Genomic DNA, 22,023 nt, shown 5'->3' on the forward strand with positions numbered 1-22,023 from the left:
TGACAGTGTGTGACTCTGAGCAAGTCCCATGACCTGCCTGTACTCCAATTGGAAGGCCAAAAAGAAATGCAACCTATTGTATCATAAATGTTGTAAGTTGTGTTGGATAAAGGTGTCTACCAAATAAGTAAATGTAAATATTTTAATAAACATATCAAATACAAAAAAGTTGAGCAACAGTACTTTTAAAATTAAATATGGGCCCATAATGTTCAGTAGATGAAAGGTATGCAGTATTATTTTTGTAGGAGATTTCATTTTATGGATGAATTTTGTCAAAGGTTAATAAACTATAACCTGCAACTAAGTTGGATTTTTGTTCTTTAGGTAATACACTGTCAAAATCTTTTTTATTTCATTTTTCCATATTCAAAAAACACACTTTTCCTCTAAGTAATTTAATGTAGAAATTGCTAGTAATTTGCAAAATGTATTGCAAAAAATATCATTGAACTGTAAATGCATTCTTAAACCTTTAATAAAATAATGAAAAAAAGTTTGACAAATTAAGGCCAATAATCAGTTTGTTCAAATATTTTAAAAAGTTATTAAATTCTTTACAAACAGAAAAGCCATTTTTATTAAATATAAAAATTCCCTTGCATCCATGCCTGTGTTCCAATCTGCAGAAGCTAGTTGTGAGTAATGGGAACCCAATCCAAATAGCCATGAGCACAAGACAGCAGACCACGCTGGCTTACTTCCCAGTGATGCAGACACTATCACACCCACCCACTGAGGAAATTAAGAAACATAAATTGAGATAAAAGCACGTGGAAGGAACAACATCATACCCAATACAAAAGGCAACATAGCCCTGAATGGAGCCAGATGTCCAGTCACTGCGAAGGGGCTTTTAAAACCTCTACTAAACTTTGAGACTTCGTTTTTATTGGCTGACCACTTTATCACATGGCAAAGGTTAAAATGACATGGCACACTTGCACTAACATACAGTGGCTCCCAGCAAACCTAAACTGGACAAGCATTCTGCAAAATGGGTGAATGAGTGGAACAAGGATATTCAGATTTCAGTGCATACTTCAAAGGCAAGTTGAAAGCTATAGAAATGAGTCACACCTTTGTAAAAATATGAAAAGAGTTCAAAGAGAACATGTAATGTATTTATTAATATTAATCAGAATGCACCCCTCCATTTATTTTTCAGTATGCACAATATATGCACTGGTAAACATACTGTACATGGCTGAGTGTTACACAAGGCTTTCCATATCTCTCTATTACATAAAAAAGTACTGGGACGAGACATAACTTTTTCAGAGAGATACTTTCAAGTCCCGCGAGACAAAACTTTGTGCCAAGAGATTTAACCACACCCAGGGCCGGAAATAAAAGACAAAGAGTAGATGACAAAATAGAACGTCGTAAAGAGGTTCCAAAACATTGGCGCGATACATATGCAGAGCAGGTTAGAGATAATGAAAGTAGATAGCAAAGATCACATTAGTGCAATCAAACGGAAATTATTCCTTGGTAAAATAACGGAACAGCAAAAAGAGCTTGAATATATTGTTTGGATTTAAACTTTAAGTCGGAGAGTTGTAGATTGTCTAATTTGTGTTGCCATCAGGGAAAAGTAGTATTTCTTCCCAATGAAGAGGCGTGTCTGGGAGAATTAAAAGATTTGTTGTTTGGTGAAACTGAAATCCACATACTCGAGCGGCAGAGGTGCGAAGTGGCTGGCACGTAGCGCAGGCCGTGGTTTGGCAAGCAAAGCAAGCAGGGGGTGAACCTCCTAGTAGTTAGTAAAAGAGTACTTTTGCCATTCAGATGAAATACAATGGCATAAATAATGGTCTCTATAGGTGTTTTGAATATTGCACTGAATAAAATATTAACTGTTTCAACAGTGTAGTGTGGACAGAAGCATTTTTGAGCATTTTATAACTGTTCTTCATAAACTTTCTCAATAATGTTCACAAATTAGTCTGTGAAATTACTTGAAAGGTGACGGAATCAGTATGCTTTGCTCTATGCTAGTCCAACTGTTAATTGGAGTGAAAATTTTGAACAGACTGCTGGTGAAAGTTTCAGAATGTTATTATGATAAAAGGAGGTGGCCTTGTGTCTACAGCTACATAAGACTACAACAACTGGAATGTAAATTAAAAAAAATCCAATGCTGACATTTTCACCTACCTGTGTGTTCAATTTCCAAAGCTGCTGTAATCATTCGACAGTTCCTGAGACTTCAAGCCTAAACTGGATGCAAGTAGTAGAATCCAGAAAGCAACCCTGGAGGTGATGCAAGTCTGCAAGCACGCATGTATGTTCACTTAGGCAATCCTAATTAAACTAATCTGTACATGTTTGGAATATGGGAGAAAAAACTCCATAGACATATGCAAACTATACTTAAGCAGTTAGATGGGAATGGAGTCCAAGTACCCAGAGCTGCGCCATAGCTGCTCTAACCATTGTGCCAATGAGTCTCACATCTAGAATTCTTTTTTTTTTTTTTACAAGTAAGTAATATGGTGACTTACCATGTTTTGAATAGCTCTTCCTCTTATTAATTTCTGAAGACAGATTACAGCTTGCTCTCTCTCCTCCTCTCCCTGTTTAAATTAGGAAAAAGTTCACTTTCTTATTTATGGCTGTAAGATAACTGAGACACAGATGGAAATGGGCACAAACATGTGTCACTGGAAGAACAAAGAAGTGTTAGCAAAATATAAGGCTGGGTGTAAAGTGCTGAAATTAGATTTGTAAACCTTTCTGTATAATAAAGGGATGGTCCTGGCATTTTAGCAACACAAAATAGCTTCTTGGTAATACAGTATAAAATCAGTAAGTATACTTCATTAGCTGTCATTTCAACAATTCAATTTATATTTGGGCAAGTATTGCAAGATGTTTTTCTGTTCAGCAAGTTTTTCATCATATTCAAGATCTAACCAATACAATTAGGAGTACCTTTTAGTGAAGAGACATTTTTATTTTGACAGAAACAAATTGCTGTGTTAGTATTTTTCATAAACTGACAATTTAGGACATTTATTGTCTTGAATACATTTCTGAAAAGGTTTCTCTTCTCACCTTCTTCCATCGGGCTTCATTTACACAGCAAATGTATGACCTCTCTTGTGTATAAACTTATTCTACTCATTTGCAAGAACAATTCATACATTACAAAGAACAACCAAACCAACATTAACTCGTGAAGCTGTGGATATCCATTTCAGTTGGCAGAAAGCAGCATAGCATCTAAAGTTCCAAAAAAAATGTATACAATAATGTTACATTTATCTGGAAGCACCAGCTCGCAGGAACCTAAGCCACCATACATGCAGACTAAAATGTGTTTGTAGAAACCTCAAAACAACTTTGTCGTGGACTGAAAGGGTAAAAATAGTTTTGAACAAGGCAGAAAATAGTTGTCCTCATAATCTGTAAAGTTACCTATGAAATGCAAACTGCTGCCTGCCCATAGCTGATTCATCTATAGTTACTAGCTATTAAAGTTCAAAAATACACTTTGTGTTTACTCCAGTCACTGAACCCATCACATGAAGTTATATCTATAATGGTGGTTTATTTAGAAATATTTCTTTCTATCTTAAATTTTGAGAACAGAGAAAAATGTTTAAAGACTCATTATTGTCACTGTACAATTTACTTTGAAATCCTCCCTTGAAGGTGCTAATTGACATGCATTTATTTTAATACACCATAATCTTATGTGTACGTGTGTGAGTGTGTGTCTAATTCCAGTATTTAATGTACATTGCTTGCCAAACTGTTGTCTAGTTTAATGCTTTATTTTTATTAATAAAGTAACCAAGTCACTGAAAATCCCTTGGAGTCCAGTTAAATATATCATCGGAAAATGTAAATTGTATGACACAGCTGTAAATTCTGCATTGGGCAAACCTTCCACAAAAACTGAGTGATCAAAGAGAAAGCCATTATTTAAAAAAAAGACTTTGCCAGAAGGCACATGAGAGACTGAAATCAACTGGAAGAAGGTGCCATGGTCTGATGAGACCAATATTGGGTTTTCTGGCCATTTTGGACATAAACCAAGCACTGCACATTACCAAAACCACAGAATCTGGCTGTGGGGACGCTTCTCTACTATCATAGGCTCTGGAAGGCTTGAGAGGCTAGAGGGGTAAAATGAAGGAAGCAAAACAAAGGAAAACTCTAAAGGATAAAAATGACTCAGTCTGCAACAAGCCTGTACCTTGGGAGAAGATTTGTTTTCCAAAAAGACAACAACCCCAAGTATAAAGTCAAAAATACAAAGCAATGGCTAAAAACAGCAATGTTACTGTAATGGAGTTAACAAGTCAGAGTTTGTATCTCAGTCCAATTCAGAATTTGTGGCTGGACTTGATAAAGGCTGTTCACTCACAATTCCCATGCAAGCTGATAGAGCTTGAGCATTTTCGCCAAGAAGAATGGGGAAAAAATGGTAATGTCCACATGTGTAAAACTGGCAAAGAGACCTATGGACACAGACTCACTAACCTGAAGGGGGTGAATAATTGTGCATTTTATTAATTTTGTGTTTCATATTATTAATTTATTTAGACCACTTTGCAGAGGTTAGTTTTCACTTTGACATTAAAAAGTCTTTTCATGTTGATCGATGTCAAACTAGCCAAATGAGATGATTCAATGCAATGTAAAGAATAAAATGTGACTATGTCAAGGACTCTGTATGAAGAGACAACCAAAATTTGCTTATATGGAGCTAAATGCCAGCAATAATATTTTAAAATGCTTAAGCAACAAGCACCAACACCTTATTACTAAATTACTATTTTAAATCAACCTTACAAGTAAAACAGGTAAATAGGCACAATTTGTGTTCCTACCTGATTATGAAAAACATAAAACTAAACCTTTTTCTGTGAGCTAACTCAATTAAGCAGACAAGTCTTGTTTAATGCTTCTCTGCCATAATGACATAAAGAACAATAAGTTAATACAAATGATGGTCACTCTCAGGGTAGATATTGGAGGAAAAAGACACATTTGAACTAGCAGGAAACGTTTTACATGAGCATTTAATCAATGCACTCTTTTATTGCCATGATAGGGGCATTACCTCAGGTGGTGGTTGGACGCCTGGAGTAGGTGGGCGTGGCACAGGCTTTTCTATCTTCACGAGAAATCTCAGTGGCTTCTTCTCGGGTACTACCATGTCCTTCATTTTAATTGCCTTAATGAGAAATGTTCAGATGCAGTAAAACTTGTTATCCCACAGGTATAAACACAAAAGTTTAGTAATGATGTATTCAGTGTTTTTTTTTTTTTCAAAAATTGTATTTTTCAGCAGAGATTGGTCAGTAACCTCTCCTTTACATATTAATAATTGTAGTATATTATTGGTATCAAGAGCAAGTTTACTTAATGTAACTTCTCGAGGCGAAGGAGACTGAACTTATGTGTAAAGCTGATGAATGAGAGCTGGGTACCATTCCATTTGGGAGACAGGTAAGAATGGGATGGTCCCAGTTATACTAGACCTTGACAGTGGAGACTGATTATAGAATGAAACTTGTCTAGAGCTTCTGCAGCAAACCTGAAAGCACCATCTAGATATAGTTGGTACACCTCTATACACAGAATTGACTTGGTAAACAGCTGTCTCAATCAAAAGTTGTCTCTACTACTTTCGAATTAGATCACAGAAGAGACCCCAATGGGAGCAAAGATATTCACAAGCCCTGAATGGCTGCTGTACAAAAATAGATTGTACTGGTGGATGACAGAGACATTTCTGTAGAACTTCAGATGCAAAGAGTAAAATTTAATCTGTTGTTTGCTTATTTTATATGCACCAAACAGTTATTCAGAGAATTTGGTATTTCTATAAACAATGGATTTGGTGCTTAAAAGGGTGTAATCTACTGACTCTGTACTTCTACTGGGAGAGTTTAATGTTCCGGAAGGTACAGTATGCCTGGAAGGTACAGATCATCTAATTTGAACCCAGATGGTGAATTTTATTTGGTTTCTGTGTATAAGGGTGTTTTGGCTAAAACACCTTTTCAGTACTGTATAGTGGGTGACTAAAGTTACTCAATTAATGGGCTCCATTTTCAAAAAGGGGGACAAAAGGGTCTGATTTATTTATGAGAGGAGTCACACTTCTGAGAATCCATAGGAATACCTATGCTGAGGTAATGGAAGAGACTTCATACAATAACTGAACCTCAGATCCAGAAAAAAACAATGTAGATTCTGTTTGCCTGTGGATCAAAACAGTGCAGATTCAATGATTAGATCTTTTTTACATAATAAGATATTGTTTATCACTTTTAAATACTTTACACTAGTTCAATTTGCTTACATGAAAAACATTTAATATTGCATATTTACACATAAGCCTGGTGAATACAGAGACCTTACTGTTGACAGAAAAGTACTGTAAAAAGCTATGAAGGACTTCATGTATCAAAGTGCAATAGTTATAATGTTCTTTTTTGTCACCTGCTCATTTTTCAAGTTGGGTGGGCTAGTGTCCTATTCATGCGTTCAAGCTGCTTTACACACTGTTGCAAAGCTCATGTCGTAGTACAATTTAGTGTCCCCAATCAAGAAAAATTGGACTTGTCACTTCTCCATGTGACTCACATGTTCCTAAAACAAACTGCAAAACTATCCTGAAATTCTGTCATACCTGGTACATTTCTGTCAACTCCATTTCACGCCGAGCAGTTCGTCGGATATATCCAGTCATTACTTTAGGCTTTGGAACTTTTATCCGTGGCTGTGTAACAAAATCTGGAAGAGATGCTTCCAGCTCCAATAAACCTTATGAAAAAGGAACATCATAATGCATTGTTATATTTTCTCCTCACCAGCCTTTAATTCCAACAATGACCTGTTAAACCATATGTGCAGAGGATAATAATAATAATAATAATAATAATAATAACTCTGCGGTGGGCTGGCACCCTGCCCAGGGTTTGTTTCCTGCCTTGCGCCCTGTGTTTGTTGGGATTGGCTCCAGCAAACCCCCATGACCCTGTAGTTAGGATATAGCTGGATGGATAATGATAACTTTATTTATATAACACGTAATTATAGATTTATATGAAACTCAAAGTGCTTTCCACAGATTAATCAACAAAAACAAAGATATACCACATTTGCTTGGATTAATTAATCTTTATATATAATCTGCTACTGTGGCTGTTTGTTTGTCTGTCCAGGATTTTAAATCACCTGTAGCTCACAAACAGTATTACCTATTGACCTGAAATTTGGTACACATACACTACATGATGTCTACTGTCCACTTTCAGAGTGATGATTGACCTCCAAGGTTATTCCTCTTTTAATTTTAATTTTATTTTATTTTATCTTGGCAGCCATGTGGCACATGTGTATGCCGCCGTTCTTATCCTACCACCTTTGCCGTCACTTCCCCTACCTCTTCATATCTTAAATCATTCTTGAGGCAGATTGAAGACTTAAGTGCCAGCTTAAGTGAAAAATTAAAGAAAATGTACTAAGTAATTGCAACACAAACACTGACTTAATCAGTTTTAACATGAAAAGAAGAGAAGAAGCAGGTCACTATTGTGGAGAAAAGAAGAGCTTCTCAGGAAGCAGCAAGTGCATCAATCTCTGAACAAATGAACGCCAAACGTACAGAGAGAGTATGAAAACTATGAATGCTCAAGTCAAGTGTATTCACTGCATGTTATTTTGCAGTGTGCTGTTACTGGTACTATGATAATTTCCAGTAAATGTAAGTATAATAAATACAAAATCAACCAGGCATTGTAAAGCAAAATGTAACCACTAAATTGCATAACAAACCTTCACTCTTAACAGAAAAAGGTTTTCAAATTAAAATATTTATACATTAAGGCATACAACAGAACAACCAGATTTAATTAGTATATATAAAAATAAATATATACAGGATCTACACTTTACCTAGGCATATGTACATGTCAGCCCTTTGAGTAGAAACAGTTTGATATTATTAAAGTTAATAAAAAGATACAAAAGCAAATAAAACAGTCCATAGTTGTTTCTGTTAATTCAGAATGTAGATGAAGTTCTCGATTTCTGAATATGACTGTTGGACCAGCTGACACAGAGGAGATTAAAACGAAAAGCTCCTACAATGGACCATTGGAGAAAAATAAACCATTGGAGGGCCACGGTCGGAAGACAGAAATGAGCACATCAAATAGTTAGGTCTGATGGTAATGACGGCAGTAGGATAGCAACAAGGTGCATCCCAGAGCAGACGGTCATATCCTACTCTGACAGGCTTAAAAAATTAAACCAGATGAGACTGCATGTGCAGAAACGTTTCTACTAAATGTTGAAACGCATACATGTTACTCAATCGTCAAATGACCTATATCTCCTTTAAAATGCTACTGTATATAGTTCTAAAAGTTATCTTTCAATACTACCAGTAAATCTAATATAGAAACCAAGTTAGAGAGAAAATGAAATACTGAAAAAAGTCACAGAATCTTATTACCAAACATCCATCCATCAATCCATCATCCAACCCGCTATATCCTAACTACAGGGTCACTGGGGTCTTCTGAAGCCAATCCCAGCCAACTCAGGGAGCAAGGCAGGAAACAAACCCCAGGCAGGGCACCAGCCCACCGCAGTATTACCAAACACTACACTATACAACAGAATCTTCAAAACATGAGTACCTACCTTCGTATGTATTAAGGAAGTTACTTTTCACAACATATTTCTCAGAATCACGATCTGGAAATAACCCAGTTCGAGAAAGAGGGGCATATATCTGAGATCCATAGTTAGCATATTCAGCAATCACATCATGTTTTTCTCGTTTCCCTTCAACATTTTTCATCTTTCCAGTGATTCTTCTGATAGCTGAAAAGACATTAAAAATCTGTAATTTGCTATGTAGAAAAGTAAGTGTAAAATTGGCAATGGACTACTTTTACAGCTTTAATGAACAGAGGTTTATGGTGAGTGAACTTGTAAGTTATTTAGTTGAAGTGGAGACCTTGACAAATTTTAAAATGTCCCTGGGTGTGATATTTGGCAAACTTGGCTTTTAGCTAAAAAACCTGCTATGTTTCAGTAAGGGTTTATTCCCTGGCTTCAATATACTTTCATTTGTGTTGTTGTTTTTGAATTATTTTCATTTTTTATTATGTAATTTTTTTAAATATTGTCATGTATTGTGTATATAAGCCTTGAGGCTACATTCCGTGTGCTTTGTAGCTTTGTGGGAAGAACAACGGGATGGGGACCACCAATGCCATAACTACAGAGGGATTGCCATCTGCCTTTATACTTTAGTGGAGGAGACAAGTCCTTCAGAATTCATTGATTGTTGGAGGTTTAGCATAATTTTGTAAGTATTTTATTTGCTTATTGGTTTACAGGTAGTCCTCAGGATATGGACATCTGACCTACGACTTACGAACGAGGCCACAGCTGCGACCCATGCGCCTCAGTAACTGCCGCACCGTCATCTTCGGCCTGGGGATGCTGCAAGCAGTGGCTGGAGGGGGGCGATTTCGCTGCTCACGCAGTGTAGTGTCCCTCGGGCGGCTCCCAGCAGCAAGCGGTGACCCATGGTCCATAGTCACTGGGGCCACAACCCACTACACCAATGGCAGTTACTGCTCCTGACTGGACGCAGGCTGGATGGGGCAGAGAGGGGAGTTTCACTACCTGCACAGCACACACGGCTGGTAATGCTGCAAGCGGTGACCCGGTTGTAGCTGAATGGAGGCCATTAAGGGTGAACGGGGCGGCAGGGGTAGCATTGTAGTATGTCTCGGATGGCTGCCTGTTAAATGCAGGGTGGTGGTGGGAGATTCACTACTCGCCTTTGGCTGCACCGTGTTCGTTCTTGGTGGGCGGACACTGCAGGCAGCATACTGTAGTGGAGGTGACTGTGTGGTGGGAAAGTGATGAACCCCCTCGCCGCCCCCAGTCATTCTCAGTAGTAAGCCTGCTTGTACTGTTACGCACATAGCAGGAAGTTGTCTCTTGTCAGTACATCAGATGTGTTGACGAGTGCTGCCTTCCTGCTGTGATAGCGTGTACAGTGCTGTGCAGAAGAGCTCATCTTAACCATTTGTCTTCACCCTTTAAGAATGTCTCTGAAACACAAATCTGATGCAAGTGCTGGTGATACAGTAAAGAAGAGAAAGGCCACCATCATTGAAAATAAAGTAGAAATAATAAAAATAGCATTTTTTAAAATAATGTACCTGTTCCAACTTACATACAAATTCAACTTAAGTACAAACCTACAGTCCCTATCTTGTATGTAACCCGAGGACTGCCTTGTATTGGATTTTTGCATATACAGTAGTTCTTGGTTTCCAATTAATGGCTTGAAGATTTAGTTTTGTTAGCCATTGGTTACCTTTTTAGACAAATCCTTTTTGTTCTGTTTTTTTCTATTTTGTAATTTTGTGCTTGTAATTGTTAATATAAATAAATTCTTCCTTTATGAAAACTCTGTCTTCTTGTGTCAGAGGTTTTACAGTGTGCTGTAGCCTCTCCCTTACTGTGCATTTTTTTGCATTTGGGACATTTTAAAAGAGTTTTTGACCTTATAAAGCCTGGGAAGTCTGCCTCTTAAGTTTGAGGTCTGACTGCCTGTGATGAGGCCTATTTTGGGGCAGACTAGTGAGGTTCTGGTCTGACCTTTTCATGTATTTTATGGCCTCCACCCCCACTTTTCCCATCTTGTGTGCTGATACATTACAACACATGCAAAGCTGATGAATTGACCAATCTCTTCTCATTTATCAAAATCCTTATGATCTACTGTTATAAAATATTCCAGAATGCAAGTTTGTCTTTTATTCACTGTTTTGATCTGATTTTTGTGTTCAAATGGATTAAACAAATTCCTTCCCTGAATTGCAGATTATTTCTTAAGGTGTGTTGTTGTGGCACTCCTCATAACTATCGTGGGCAATGATAAATGTGGAAAAGCTGCTACATTTTCAGTGTATTGGTTGAATGGGATATAATGGCATAGCGGTAAGCGGTAAGCGGTAAGGAGTCTTGAACTTAATTCACCTCAAGACTGGGATGTTCTCTATGCACTGATCGATCCATGTTTGGTTGGGTTTTCTATTATTCTGTTTTACAACTTGCAGAGTGATTGAAAACTTCAGAGTGGAATCTGTTTGTATATACTGGGAAATGTGCAGTCAGTGAACAAACACAAAAAGTAGCATAAATGAAGGCATCTCCTTTATAGATTACATGTGATACAACAAGATTTACACAGCATCCTGTTTTTATATTAAAGAAATGTTTCTTCAACTACATATATTTTTTAAAGGACTTGTTTTAACACCTTAATTTTACAATACAGAGGAACTGTGTTGATGCCGTCTCATGAAGCCAGTGTACCGAGTTTGAATAACGAGCCTTTTTGGTTTCTGTGCATGAAAATAACTGCATAGTATAGTACACAGATAACATTGGGCAGGAAATAACACAATGACCCCACCACTAATCAAGTACCCTGGAGAACATTGAGATGTAAAATTAATGATACAACATACAAATTCTACACAAACATTAATCAGTCACAGGATCCAAACTCAGAATCTCAGATCAGTGAGACACCACTGCATCACCGTGCTGCCTATAACAAGATTATTAAACATTATTATTATTTGGCATATGACTTTACTAAAGTGGATAAAAATTTCAGGATGTATTATTATTCTGCATGTCTGTATTTTTTCCAGTTAACACACAGACATGCTATACAGATTTAGGTGCCTGTTGGTAGGTGGAAGAGCTACAGGAATTTGTCAGCTAATAAACGTTTTTAACTTCCTAACTTTTGAAATAAACTAAATAACAAGTACCTCTAATGTGGCCTTTGTGTATTTCTGTCAGTTTCTTTTCTTTCTCTTCTTGTAGCAGCTTCCACCGATTGTCCATCCGTGTTGCTTGAATTTCACGTTGCTTAGCATCCCTCTCTTTAAGCAGCTGCTGTAGCACTTTCAGACGGATCTCTTGCAACCTGCCTCACAGAAGATGTAATGAAAAATATGCAGCAATGTGAAATAATTCTCTTTACAGAACTGAGACAGAAGTACATACATTTATACAAAAAAAATTCACTTATGAAAATGACTATAATTCCCAAAACATGTTTATTCATTAACTTACACAATACTATTTCAGGATGGTGCAATAAGACACCAGTTAATACTGCTGTTTCACAATATCACTTCCTGGTCTGATCATTGTCTGAGGAGTCTCCCTGTGGATCTTTGGCTAGGTACTGGGTAGTTTTTTCCCCACATCCAAAGACAGGAAGGTTATGCTGACTGGTGATACTTAGTTCATTCTCGTTTTAGTGTATATGCCCATTGATAGAACTGATTCTGGCATTGCGCTCCATTCTGATGAGAAAAGAGCTGATCTTCAATCTAAAAGATCCTTGTGCAAGGCAGGAAACAAACAATTATGAGAGGCCAGTCTATCACTGGTTACGCGTATTCACACTTGTCACTCTCTCACCAATCAATCTACCACACATGACTCACTAACATGGGGAGAACTTACAGTCATATGAAAAATTAAGTAGACTCCATGAGATGGTTTTCTTTTTTGAGATATGTGGGTATATCAAGATCTGATCGATCTTTATATAAACAGTATTTGTAGGTAATGGTGATATAACAAATACCACAACATGTTAACATTTTTAACTCCATTGTATAATGAAAAATGAATGCAAATTTTGCATGTGAAAAAATTAAATACACCTCTAAATTTATCACTACCTTAAATATCTAAAATTAGAATCAGGTACAGCAGATCAATTTCAGATGATCAAAACACCATTAGAGAGAATCTTATGTGAAACTACCTTATTTAAATCTTAAATATTTAGGTTGGTTTTCTTTTTGTAGTTAAAATGTACAATATCACCATACATAAACTGAAAAAGCTTTGATGGGCCTTCAGAAAAGAGGTTATAAATGACTATGAGTACTTGAAGGGATTTACATAGATTTACAAACAATTAGAAATCAACTATTACACTGTCCAAAAGATTATACACAAAAGGCAGAAGATTTAAAAAACTGGTAGTTTGTCCAGGCCAGGCCAAACCAGCAAGTTCTGCTCATTTCACAGAATACATGATGCTAAAAAAAAGTCTCTAAAAACCCCAGAATTTCGTAATGGGATCAACGGGTACCTCTTGCCACTGTTGATGTCAAAGTGCATTGAGACTGCCATTAAAAAGACTCTGTAAAAGTTAGATTACATGGGAGGTGTGCCAGGAGAAAAACTGTGCTATACAGAAAGAACATCAGAGCCAAACTAAAGTTTGCTCATGAATGCCTAGGTAAAGACCAGAGGGCTCAAGTATAAACGGTGCGTACGCACAAAAATATTTCATACGAACGTTTCCACGCTCAAATTGTGATGTATAAAACCTAAACTTGGCGTAAAACCACACACATTTCCACGGTACCTCATACCCTGGCGTACGCAAGTTCTCTACTCGGTTTTGCAGACTGGCGGCACCCAGCGTCAAAGCAGTGCTACTGTTCCTGTTTGGTTACCCTTTCTTTTTCAGATCCACATCCCTGATACGGCTTTATAAATACACTGAAATTAACCGCATATTGTTTATTAGTTTAATGCATCTGATTGTAATTAACCTGTAACAATGTAATGGTCCACAGAATGGTCAAACTTTTCTAAATACCATAGCTGCTTTAGTGTTGTTACTCTCACTGCACCTTCTTCTTCTTCTTTCAGCTGCTCCCATTAGGGGTTGCCACAGCGGATCATCTTTTTCCATATTACTCTCACTGCACCACTCAGAGTATTTATATCACTGTATCTGAGTGGGGAATCAAAGATCTACAGAAGCTGAGAAAGAGAATTATCAGTATACAGCATCAAGCACACGCAGCCTCAGCCATGCTGTTTATTGAACTGCTCTCACACGGCAAAGATTTCATAGCCTTTCCTGTACATACCTCGTGGTTCAGAAAGAGTTTCATCCCAAGAACTATAAACGTACTCAATTAGTCCATCAAGTGCTCCTTTTAGAACTGTTTGTACTTATAAGTACAATTACCTCACTGTAAACTTGCACTACACTTATAATATTGCACAACCTGAGCCACTTTATAAAGCGCGTATTTACAAATGATGACGATATAATTTTAAGATGAAATGCAGCAAAATATGTTTATTATATTAAACAGATAAAACATTAACTTCATTTAAATAATCTATATTGTTAATAATTAAACATGCCAGGACACAGTGTCTATTCGGGGGTTCTGGAGAGGAGGGTCTGTCGGAGAGGAGGGTCTGTCAGAGAGTCGAACCACGGATTTAGGAGGAACAGTGTGGTTTTCGTCCTGGTTGCGGAACAGTGGACCAGCTCTACACCATAAACAAAATCCTGGAGGGTGCATGGGAGTTTGCCCAACCAGTCTACATGTATTTTGTGGACTTGGAAAAGGCGTTCGACCGTGTCCCTCAGGGAATCCTGTGGGGGTTGCTCCGAGAGTATGGGGTACCAGACCCTCTGATAAGAGCTGTTCGGTCCATGTACAACCGGTGTCAGAGCTTGGTCCGCATTGCCAGCAGTAAGTCGAACCCGTTTCCAGTGAGAGTTGGACTCCACCCATGCTGCACTTTGTCACCGATATTGTTCCTAATTTTTATGGACAGAATTTCTAGGTGCAGCCAGGGTGTTGAGGGGGTCTTGTTTGGTGGACTCAGGATTGGGTCACTGCTTTTTGCAGATGATGTTGTCCTGTTTGCTTCATCAGGCCGTGATCTTCAGCTCTCTCTGAATCAGTTCGCAGCTGAGTGTGAAGCTGCTCGGATGGGGATCAGCACCTCCAAATCCAAGACCATGGTCCTCAGCCGGAAAAGGGTGAAGTGCCCTCTCGGGGTTGGGAGAGAGATCCTGCCCCAAGTGGAGGAGTTCAAGTATCTCAGGGTCTTGTTCACGAGTGAGGGAAGAATGGAGAGTGAGATCGACAGGCAGATCGGTGCAGCGTCCGCAGTGATGCGGGCTCGGCATCGGTCTGTGGTGGTGAAAAAGGAGCTGAGCTGTATGGCAAAGCTCTCAGTTTACCAGTCGATCTATGTTCCTACCTTCACCTATGGTCATGAGCTATGGGTAGTGACCGAAAGAATGAGATCACGAGTACAAGCGGCTGAAATGAGTTTCCTCCGCAGGGTGTCTGGGCTTTCCCTTAAAGATAAGGTGAGAAGCTCAGTCATTCGGGAGGGGCTCAGAGTAGAGCCGCTGCTCCTCCGCATCGAGAAGAGTCAGATGAGGTGGCTCGGGCATCTGATCAGGATGCCTCCTGGACGCCTCCATGGTGAGGTGTTCCGGGCACGTCCAACCGGGAGGAGGCCCCGGGGAAGACCCAGGACACACTGGAGGAACTAAGTCTCCCGGCTGGCCTGGGAGCGCCTTGGGATTCTCCCGAAAGAGCTAGAAGTGTCCGGGGAGAGGGAAGTCTGGGCCTCTCTGCTCAAGCTGCTGTCCCCACGACCCTACCTCGGATAAGCGGAAGAGGATGGATGGATGAATGGATGGATGGATCGATGGAGGACATGGTGCCACAACGCTAGCTAGGAGCTTGCGCTACGTTCACGGATTATCCTGCCTTGCGCTGTATTCTTGTTTGTGGTGGCACGACACTGGAAGCATAGATGGATAGAATAATTAAACACGTACTACGAAGATATTTCAATGTTCCTTAAAAGTTTTGAAGAATCTGCGTTCTAAGCTTAAAGATGGCTTAACATCTATTACACAGCTAATTGTGTTGCGATTGGGTATTTGGAGAAAGAAAAGTAAGGACAGGAATTGGAGGTTAGTACGTTTGAAAGAGACAGTACTGCTACAATAAACTATTTCATTGAAGGTCGCGCATGGCGCAGCAAGCATCTTGCGTGAGACATGAAGAATAACTGCGCCACCGTGTTCCCATGTTTAATAACATGATTTAACTACTGTCATCATGAAAATGATATCACGTATACATCTCAGTATTTTAATTTTTCAGAGAGCTGTAATATCACGAATGTAATGGATTCTGTGTCCTGTCGGAGGAAGAGAAAGCCCAGAAGCACATAGTGATTCACACATATTGAGCACATAGAAGATCAAATACAAAACAAAGCATTTAACGTGCTACTTTAGTTACGATGGGATTTGAGAAACTAGTAAATTAAACCATTTTAAGATAAAGTTTATGATGTCCTACTTTAATGACAAAATAAACTACATGATTAAAGTGGAAATTTAGAGATTAAAGTTGACATCTCATGTTTTTTCCCCACTGTGTGCCTTTTTTTTTCTCTGTGCCCTAATAAGCTTTCATATGACACTCAGACAGTGGACTACGACTCGCCTTTTCATGGCGACTTTGATATCTGACAACTTCTTTTTTATTTATCGCACTATGCGACTTTGTAAACTTGAGCTTTCGAGTTTCTCCGACACTCTGTCACTCGATCAACTTTCTTTTGTTGATTATATCACTGTTTAAACCAACAAATAGTACGTTTTTCCTTGCCTCCACTCGGTATTCGCTGAAATTCTTCTATTTTCCCCTGTGCTTTTCCCATTGTCTTTTCACAGAAGGCTGAGCTTAAGGGCTATTTATATTGATTTGCATATTCAAAGAGACGTAATTCTGGGAGGAGTTGGGGCAGGACAGCAGGCGAGTGCACGTGCGTTACTTTTCACGCTGACTGGGATTTATGTAGCGGAAGAACGTGGAAGTTTGCGTACGCACAGATTTATGCGTCTGGATTTTTCTGTGCATACGCACATTCCCGCTTTTGTGCGTACGCCATGTTATAGTAAAAGTTCTATGCACGGTGTTATACATAAGACCCCAGGACTTCTGGAACAATGTGCTTTGGACAGAAGAGGCAAAGATATAGTGATTTGGTGACAGTACCAGAGGACATATCTGGTGAAAGCCAAAGACAGCGTCTGAACAGAAGAACCTCTAAAGCATGGTGTTGGAAATGTTATGGTTTGGTGCTGCTTTGTTATGTCAGAGCCTGGGAAACTCACCCTCATAGATTCCACTATGCATTGCCCATTGAGCCAGAGGGTGATTGGGGATAATATGAGACCATCTGTCAGAAGATTGAAGCTCAGCAGAAAGTGGACCGTGCAACATGACAATGACCCTAAACATACCAGTAAATCCAACAAGGAATGGCTGAAAAGAGAAACATAAAGGGTTCTGGAATGGCCAAGTGAAAACTCAGGACCAAATCCCATTGAAATGGCTTGCATGTAACAAACATTGCATAGCTGAAACAACTCTGCTTGGACAGGTAGGAAACAATTTCTACCAGTTGATGTCATAGAGAAAGGGTATACATTTGTTAATTTTTAGTTTTGAATAAATGATTGCAAAGTCAAATGTTCTTTGTTTCTTTTCATCTATATCACCTTTATCTAAAGATAATGTTTAAATGAAGTTCAAATGTTGATGTTTCCACATTTGTTACAAAAGAAAAAACATTTCTTGGTGTGCACATACTTTTTCACATGACTACACACATTCAAAGGCAGGCTGCTGTAGCTAATCATATCAGCCCTATGATACCTATCATGAATTTAGATATTTGAAGTATGAAATTTTCTTTATAATGCACCTATTTTAGAATTTTTAATTCCTTAAACTTTTACAATATGAAATAGAATTATGCCTCTTTCTAGAAAAATGCCTTTATGACAAGCAGGTCTCTTAATAGAGTACATTTGATTTAAATTAGCAAATATCAGGAATGCCAAGCAATAGAATACACCAAATATATTATCTCCAATACTTTCTTAACTTAAAAAAATGTAAGGTTAACATACATAATGTTCATCCAATTAAATGGCATATGTCAAAAAAATGCATTATTGACAAAAGTCTTATACTTCTCAATTTCCCTTTCTCGAAAAGCCCACTCCTTTCTTTCCATTTCGTCCATCATTTTTCGACGCTTCTGCAGCTGAGATAAATCATTTAAAGGAGGGAGAGATGCTTCCCATGCCCGCTTTTCTCGGGCACGTGTGATCATCTTCACTTCTTCCCAGCCTGCTGGCAATCCCCGACCTAAAGTTAAAAATAAAAAATTAAATTTATTACAATATCAGCACAGACTTGTGTGGTGCAAACAATAATGGTTCAACATACAGCACAAGTATTTCAATTCACTGATTTCCTTTAACTCTGAGTTAGTTTCTTTTTACTTACATAGAAAGGAAGCACTTGAAATGCCAGCTCATAATAGGATAATTTTCAATAGTGAACATACTTTTGCACACACAAAATTATTTGATTTGGCATTAAATATAAGAAAAACATTCATACCCCAAGTTAGGCTGGCCAGAGTGAGAAGTTCTGGGGCCGATCCTGGTCGGACGACATACTCAGGAGAGTAGGGATCAGTCTGGGTCTCACTGTCTCTGTAATCTGTTTGAATGCCGACACTCCGCACTAATTGTATAGGAGGCTTCCCCTTCTCGTGGACCACATATGAATCTGCACTAGTGGGTACAAAAGTGCTTTTAACATCCTCAACAATACACCATTATCTTTTTATTTTTATTCTTTGTTAAAATGGAACAATTAGTTACTTATGAGTTATGGGTAAACATGATTTACTCTCACAACAAATTGCATTACCTTATCTGATCTCACAATTCATAATTTAAGCAAGCTAATACTAATATTTGAGAATGTGCTGTTTTGGTATTTGTGATATGTAAGATTGCACCTATCGACTTACAGATCCACTTAATCCAGTTCTGGGTTAACAGGATTTAGAGACTATTCAGAGAGTATCAGGCACAAGGCAGGAACCAACCTTGAATGGGTAGCCAGTTCATCACAATGCACTCTCACACATGACCCCATGGTAACACACACAGGGCAAATTTGGGGTCACACATTAACCAAACTAGCACAACTTTAAAACATGGAAGAAAAATCCATGTAGGCCCAGATAGAGCAAACAGACTTCATACAGCCTGAGATTCAAACCCGGGGGTGACAGTTACTTGACAGATGGACCCCAGTTCAAAAAAGGTAATGATGGTCTGAAAGAGTGGTCCTCAACCTTTATTCCTCCCTAAGTGTAAAATGATATGTCAGGGCCCTATACAACTTGTACAAAGCTCACTAACCATTGGGCTTATGCTTTACTTGTTAAATTAAGCTTAAAATCATGAAGTATTTCTGAAAATAAAAATCAAAAAGTAATATTCAAAATGCAGAATTAATCTCAGCAGACATTTTTAAAAAATTAATTACAGAAACTATTATTCTCTGGATTTAGCACTGAAGTGTTTCCATCAGTGGTATCCACATTTAACACGAGTAGAATAGCAAATGATTTTTTTTAGAACATTAGAAATATTTTGACAAGAACAGGCCATTTAGCCTAACAAAGCTTGCCAAGTCTATCTACTTAATTCCTTAAAAACAACACCATGTCACATTTCAAATGTCCTTAGAGTCCTACTGTCTTCCACCGTACTGTGAACTTATTCTATGTGTCTATGATTCTCTGTTTAAAGAAAATTCTTAACAATCGTGCGCAATTTACACATAACAGGTTTCTTTGTCCCTTTCTTGTTGACTTCATTTTAAAGTAACAGTCTTGATCCAATGTACTAATTCCCTTCATAATTTTAAACACATCAGTCATGTCATGTCTTTATCTCCTTTGGACTAAACTGGAAAGGTTCAGCTCTTTCAGTCTTTCCTCAGAGCTCACACCTTTTGAGCCCCACAATCATCCTACTCATTGTTTTCTCAGCTTTCTCTAGCACTACTGTGACTTTTTTTGTAATATGGAGACCAAACCTGCCAACAGTACTGCAGGTGATGCCTCACTAGTGCTTTATAAAGCTTAAACATAACCTCTTTTTCTCTAGACACACAACCATCAAGACAAAAAAAGTATTATGTAGGGTGTTGCCAACAGTCAGGTAAGTTGCAGAAGGGTGACCAGTCCTGAAAAAGGTGTACTTTTAAAAAGTGAGTGCAGTGGTGTGTGAAGTTTACCTACCCACGCCTGTATGAGACTGTCACATCATGCTAAAACATTAAAGCTCTGTATGGCAATGTTTCATGTCACCTTCTTTTCATTTGTTCTTGTTGGGTCATGACAAGCAGTTGTTCCCACTCTGTAGGTCAGTAGCTACAATGTGCTATGCTGCATAGATAAACAAGAGTGGCTAATATATGTTGCATTGCTGTGTGTATGTGGAGAGTCCATTCAGTCTTTATCTAGACATGATGCAGACACTGGAGACACATTTTAATGCCAGGCATAAATATAATCCAGATAAACTACAGTATATATGGATACAACTTATATATGAACCACACTTTAAAGGGAATCTTTGGGAAAACTAACAGCATTGTTGGTCGCATGTAATGGGTTAAATATTGAGAAAGCTGTTTTGCTGCTGTTTTATAATGATTTTTCAGTCACCTTGTGGCTCCCCTGGAAATTTAATGGAGCCCAAAGTGGGCCATATCCTCCAGGTTGAGAACAAAGGAGTTCATGCATAAATCTGCTCATAATGATAATAGCAAAAGCAGTTTGACATTACTGTTAATTCAATACATTCACTTCTAAATAAATATTATCAAATACAACAGTGACACAGTGGTTAGCACTGCTGCCAAATTATTCCAGTATCCGGAGGTTAAAGTCTATGACATGGTGTTTGACCTTATGGAGTTTGTAAGTTTGCCTTGAGTCTTGTGTCAAGAATGTGAGTGAGCCCTGTGAAGGATTGGCATCTCACCCACTGTTGATTCCTGGCTTGCAAACAGTGTTGCTGGGATAGGCTACTAATATCTATATACTGTATTTCCTTTTTGATTTACAGGGTGAGTGTATTTCTTTTATTTGTACTATATCTGTAATTATTATAAAGCATGCTTCATTAACAGTGCAATGTACATGTGTTACAATCGTTCATTTATCCTTTGACTGAATTTTCCATTTTCTCTTTCACAGGATTTCATAGATCTCAAGAGTATCTTGAAAATCAAAATGAATATGATGAGGGCATCACGCTTTAAACATCAGCACTGACACTGAGGCCTGAGATAAATGGAATGACAATGAATTTTGCTGCTCCAGCATGCTTCCCCAAATACTCACTAACTTCAAAGGTGTATTTATTTTTGGAATTTAATTACAGCAACTTTGAATTAAAATGTAAACTATGAAATGAAGAATTTCTCCTGTAATTTTTTTATATAAAAAACATTACATATTTTAATCAAGGTTTATGAAGAGTACTGCTGTTTAAAGCATCCCACTGCTTAGATTGTTGCTTGTGTACAGTTTGTACATTCTACTTATATTTGCATGATCTACTTTGGTTTCTTCACAAGTTTAGTGCCAATGTCACAGTATGTTACTTTTAGTCAGTAGGTATATCATTCTCACTGCAGGACCATGTCAATTTATATGACCGAAAATCAGGGGGCATGTCACATTCACATTCCAGCACAGTCTTGCTCGTCCCTTTTTTTGACAGCCAATGGCATGCTGCCTAAGAGAGCCAGTGCTGTATAAAGCAGTAACAGGTATGGCGAGTTCAGCTGATAGATGACTCCTTTTTTTTCCATTATGTCGGATTACGTAAAACAAGTGACATCAAACAGACAAATCTATTTGTCAGATGCAAACACCTATGTTCTTTACTCCTAGTTCACTGTACTATATGCATTGTATTTCCAGATGAGCATTTGGTGGTGGTCAACTATTATGAACACAAGAACATTCTTACGACTACAGACAAAATCAATGGAGCGAATGTTGAACTAGCTGAAGTGAGCCACTTGGCATGTCATGTCATATTATGTAACTGGCTTCATGGGAGTGTGCTGCTGGTTGCGCTTGTCCCACTAAGACTATGCAAATGAGAGCCATGACTGTAAATCACTGAACAAATCAGGTGATGGGACATGACCCTAAATGATGCCCATTTTAAGTAAA

General features: G+C 38.2%; 1 protein-coding gene across 2 annotated transcripts in view; it reads right to left on the reverse strand.

Moving 5' to 3' along the window:
* The window catches only part of cfap91 (cilia and flagella associated protein 91), a 79,714-nt gene that overhangs the window by 46,408 nt on the left and 11,283 nt on the right, over positions 1-22,023 (reverse strand). For both annotated transcript variants that reach the window (XM_039743710.1, XM_039743711.1), the window contains 7 exons: positions 18,369-18,544; positions 17,933-18,110; positions 11,847-12,004; positions 8,677-8,859; positions 6,656-6,789; positions 5,078-5,191; positions 2,508-2,579 (listed from right to left, as the gene is read on the reverse strand). In XM_039743710.1, coding sequence (XP_039599644.1) covers positions 2,508-2,579; positions 5,078-5,191; positions 6,656-6,789; positions 8,677-8,859; positions 11,847-12,004; positions 17,933-18,110; positions 18,369-18,544 — 1,015 coding nt within the window. The remainder of the gene's footprint in view (positions 1-2,507; positions 2,580-5,077; positions 5,192-6,655; positions 6,790-8,676; positions 8,860-11,846; positions 12,005-17,932; positions 18,111-18,368; positions 18,545-22,023) is intronic.

Source organism: Polypterus senegalus, chromosome 2 (genome assembly GCF_016835505.1).
Source record: "Polypterus senegalus isolate Bchr_013 chromosome 2, ASM1683550v1, whole genome shotgun sequence".
In the NCBI taxonomy this organism is placed as follows: Eukaryota; Metazoa; Chordata; class Cladistia; order Polypteriformes; family Polypteridae; genus Polypterus; species Polypterus senegalus.